The 4,242-nt window shown below is 42.7% G+C and overlaps 1 protein-coding gene across 1 annotated transcript; it reads right to left on the bottom strand.

The window, feature by feature from the left end:
* Positions 1-360: 360 nt before the first annotated feature.
* On the bottom strand, positions 361-3,862 carry LOC117526071 (fibroblast growth factor 20-like). The gene is made up of 3 exons (XM_034188082.1): positions 3,214-3,862; positions 998-1,105; positions 361-787 (listed from the first exon to the last, which is right to left on the bottom strand). The coding sequence occupies exons 1-3, from the start codon at positions 3,542-3,544 to the stop codon at positions 546-548; spliced, it is 681 nt and encodes a 226-aa protein (XP_034043973.1). The 5' UTR covers positions 3,545-3,862; the 3' UTR covers positions 361-545.
* Positions 3,863-4,242: the final 380 nt, after the last annotated feature.

Raw genomic sequence — 4,242 nt, 5'->3', positions numbered from 1 at the left:
GTTATGCCTGTCTGCCTATTTGCCTGCCTACTCCTCTGAGGTCCTTGTGCTGGTTTCTACCAAATTTGGTATGTCAATGAAATTCCCCTTAAAGAATTTATTTTGGCAAAAGTCAAGGAATTTTATGTTTCAACACAATTTGGACCAAATGTGGCACACATTTCTGTGGATTCACAAACTCCCTGACAAGATCAGACAGCGGTCATTCATTTGGGCGAAAGTTCAGATCACTGCGGACAAATGTTGGATTGCTGTAGCCCTTATTGTCTTCATGTCCACAGGTACTTTTGCCTAGTAAAATGCACTGGCTGACTGAAAACAGAACTGACACATCCCGGCAGGTGCAGAAGATTTTTAAAAAATTGCCTGATTACTTTGACATCTTTTTTAAATCCTTAATCCTGTACGACAGGCCATGTTGATCTCCACAGATGGTCCCTGACCAGGAGTGTGGATCCTGTTTGTCCAGAACAAACATATATTCCATCTCCCTCAGGATCCGGTGCACCAGCTCTGAAGAGCTTTGGGTTACTGCCATTTCAGTCTCAACTCTGGCCCAGTATGTCCCTGTAGAGCTCTGGTACCCTGTCCGGGTCAACTGGCCTCGGTAGGAAGTGAGTGAACCTCTGGTGCCGCCTGGACCTCGTTCCGTCCCTGGATGTCCCGTCTTTGTTCAGAGCCACAAAGTAAAATGCACCTTTTTCTCCATGTCGGTAAATGTTGGAGGAGTATGTGTTGTACCAGTTTTCTTCAAACTGCTCCCTAAAAACCATTCTGCAGACAACTTCTCCTGCAAGACAAAACAAAACAAAAAAAACAATAGAAAATTAGCTTTATGGAGAAAAATGCACCACCTGTGTGTGTGTGTGTGTGTGTGTGTGTGTGTGTGTGTGTGTGTGTGTGTGTGTGTGTGGTGTTGTGTGTGTGTGGTGTGTGTGTGTGTGTGTGTGTGTGTGTGTGTGTGTGTGGTGTGTGTGTGGGGTAGGTGTTTATATACTTACCGATCCATACAGTTCACCTTTGCTGTTCATGGCAAGATAGAGGCCGCTGTCCACCCCTCTGATGCTGACTAGACCCACAGCCAAACTGATGAATTCCAAAATACCTACAGTCACACACAACAACATTACTGCAACTGATGCCACACACATGCAGAAATACAACATTTTAAAGTGAACATATCATGCAAATAGTTTTAATCTCATTTCAGGCTTCTGTCACAGTATTTCACAGTAGTCCATATCTAAACTCCTGCCATCGCATTGCACCCGCTGCCCCTTTTGGAGAGGGGGTGTGGCCAACAGCAGCTTCTTTCCATTTAAAGCAACACACATAGAATTTATTAGAAACATAAAAACAAAGTTGTTTTTATTATTTTGTGTTATTTTAGGATTGTAACCATCAGACTATGGGCTCCCATTACCTCTCCCATTACCTTCCAAATTATAAAAGTTGAAGTACATGCTTAATGGAAACAATTTGTATTATTTTAAAAATGGTTTTTACACTTGGATGAGATACTTTTTCAGACAATTAAAAACTTAGTTTTATTTAAAAAAAAAAAAACTGCAATGGAAACACTTTTCCCACTATTACATGTCACATCACGTACTCAAGTGTTATCTGATGTTGTCAGCTCACGTGAATGTGGGCGGTGCTCCAGTGAGTGACAGACGTGGATAGGATTTTACATAGACTAAACAAGTTGCCTTTTCGATTGAGATAGTGTGTCAAAGGTCAGCAGATATAATCAGTTTATCCTCATTATATACACTTTTAAGTTAGAGTCTGCCAAGAAGATAGTAGGGGTTTTTGAGTTACTGTCTACATAATACAGTTCAACTGGATGGACAAACCCACTCATCTTCATTTTTGCTGTACACCTATGCAGTTATCAGTACAGGGAAGTAACCTCGTGGTAAAGTTTATAGCAATTATGCTATATCCAGCCTTTACAGTACAGAGTAGTACTATTATTACTAGTATACAAGTCAATGTAAATAAAAATATTTACTAAAATATTTGCAATGACCCCCCATCTCTATTCCAATGTGTGTGTGTGTGTGTGTGTGTGTGTGTATATATATATATATATATATATATATATATATATATATTATATATATTTTTTTTTTTTTTGTTTTTTTTTTTTTTTTCAATGTATGTCCACACCAGCTGATTGTGACATGTCTGGAATGGCTGTTTGCCATAATCCAGTCAAGGCTCAAATGGAACTAACTCAAATTGGCAGAAGTGGCCTCCCAACAGTAAATATATCTCAAAGCACTCTACTTTTGATCTTCATGTGAGCTGCAGCGTTTATCCTCCTGACACCTGCACATGAGCCTCTCAATGGTAAAGCCTAGAAAATACTCCAACTACCATCACACCCAATAAGAATACTGAAATAAACTACACTTTCAAGAAGTAGTTAGGTGTAGAGTCCCTACAGATCTAGTATACTCAGCCCAGGTCTCACGGCAGTTCGTGAGACTGGATGATGAAAAGTACATTAATCTATGGGATTGTGCCGGGGTCGAAAATGGGGCGCTTTCAAGACGAGGAAACAAATGAATTTGGTGACGGGGGTACGAAATGTAGGGTGACGGGGGGTCTGGGGGAGTTATGGTTAGGGGAGGGTAGGCACTAATTCTGTGGTTATGGTTAGAGTTAGGAGAAGGGGAAGATTATAAATAGCAAAAAAAAAAAAATGTGTCAAGAAAATTGGGCATTTTTCGTGATGGGGCACAAAAAAAACATGAGAGTGGGCTGAGTACATTAGAGAACCAGTATATGGTAAAATGGTAAATGGGCTGCATTCATATAGCACTTTTCCATCTGCACAAGACGCTCAAAGCAGCTTTACAATAATGCCTCACATTCACCCCGATGTCAGTAGGGTGAAATTGAAGCATTATTCATGCTATGAGCATTTGAGATTGTAATACTTCATGAGGGTAAAACTAATCAGTTTTGTTATTACTGGTATAATAATAACATATAGCATATACATCATTAATAATATTCGTTGGTTGCAAAAGTAGAAGGGAGCCAGGAAAGTGAATATAGTTCCCAACCTGTTAAATCAAGAATCACTACTTACTACATTACTACTACTACTACTAGTACTCATCCACTATAATAATAATAATAATAATAATGATAAGAGTGAGGATGATGATGATGATGATTTCATTCTTATGAGGGCTCTACCGAATCTGCTGTGGTCCTTTCTGGTTCCCTGCACGGTACCGTCGGCTCGGATCTCCAGGTGGAAGCCCGTCCTGCAGTAGAGCTGCCGGCGCCTCAGAATCCCCTTCAGGTGGCTCAGGTCCGCCAGGCTCCGGGACAGTCTCTCCGCGGACACCAGGTGATCCTGTTGCTGCCCCTGCAGCCCCATCATCAGTCCCAGTCCGGTCACCGAGTTGTAGTCTACCGGCCCCGCTGGGGTCAACACGAAGTGAGAGCCAGCGGGAACCGGAGCGGCGCCGAAGCTGTCCAGAAAACCGTTGGCGAAGCTCCCAACCTCCGCCGCTGCCCCCATCACAGATCAGACACGCGACCGTGGTTATGGAAGTCCAAGAGGATGACGTGATGGATGCAGAGCCTCGGCGTGAGGAAGAGGAGCAGAAAATAGAAAAGTTGGACGTGCTGGTGACGCTCAGCTGGATCCTCAAGGAGCGCGCGTTTTGGCGCAGTCACCGTTTCGGCTGCATGCCACGGGAACGAGATTAAAGTCCACCGTTATCTTGCTGTGTGCAGGTGATCCGGGATGCAGGAGTTCATGTCCCTCCGTGTCTCCTCTTCTATTTATCCCTCTCTCCTCTTCATCTCGGGATACTCCCCTTTGCTCCGGTGCGCATCGAGGTTTTTTTTTTCTCTCCTCTCTCTCTCTCTCTCTCTCTCTCTCTCTCCTCCAATGTCTCAAAATTATTCTTGATGCTGTTACAAGTCCAACCATGAGCACAGAGAAAGCAGCCTTGGGGATGTTGGGAACTTGCGACCTGTCTCCTAGTAAGCACAGTTCTGGTGTTAAAGGCACCTCCGATCCGCACCACTTTTTCAGAATAGCAATGATTTTAGTCCAAAATGGAGAAACAGCAGAACATTCCCAAAAGCAATGTATAAACGTCCCAACTTCAATTTTACATTTCCAACAAAGATTATCAGGCATAAGTTTCATGCTATGTAGCCTAGACGGAGTGTGATAGTACCTATTTAAAATTTTATACTGTATGCATT

The sequence above is a fragment of the Thalassophryne amazonica genome, chromosome 15 (assembly GCF_902500255.1).
Source record: "Thalassophryne amazonica chromosome 15, fThaAma1.1, whole genome shotgun sequence".
Taxonomy (NCBI): domain Eukaryota; kingdom Metazoa; phylum Chordata; class Actinopteri; order Batrachoidiformes; family Batrachoididae; genus Thalassophryne; species Thalassophryne amazonica.
The sequence above is the reverse complement of the archived record's forward strand: the minus strand, read 5'-3'. Positions and strand labels throughout refer to the sequence as shown.

What these genes read in the sequence shown, in the direction of transcription:
- LOC117526071 (XM_034188082.1), bottom strand. Translation starts at nt 3,544, where the DNA reads ATGGGGGCAGCGGCGGAGGTTGGGAGCTTCGCCAACGGTTTTCTGGAC. An exon ending in AAAGGACCACAGCAGATTCG is followed by an intron (nt 1,106 to 3,213) that starts GTAGAGCCCTCA and finishes GTGTGACTGTAG; the next exon opens with GTATTTTGGAATTCATCAGT. An exon ending in TGAACTGTATGGATCGGTAA is followed by an intron (nt 788 to 997) that starts GTATATAAACAC and finishes GTCTTGCAGGAG; the next exon opens with AAGTTGTCTGCAGAATGGTT.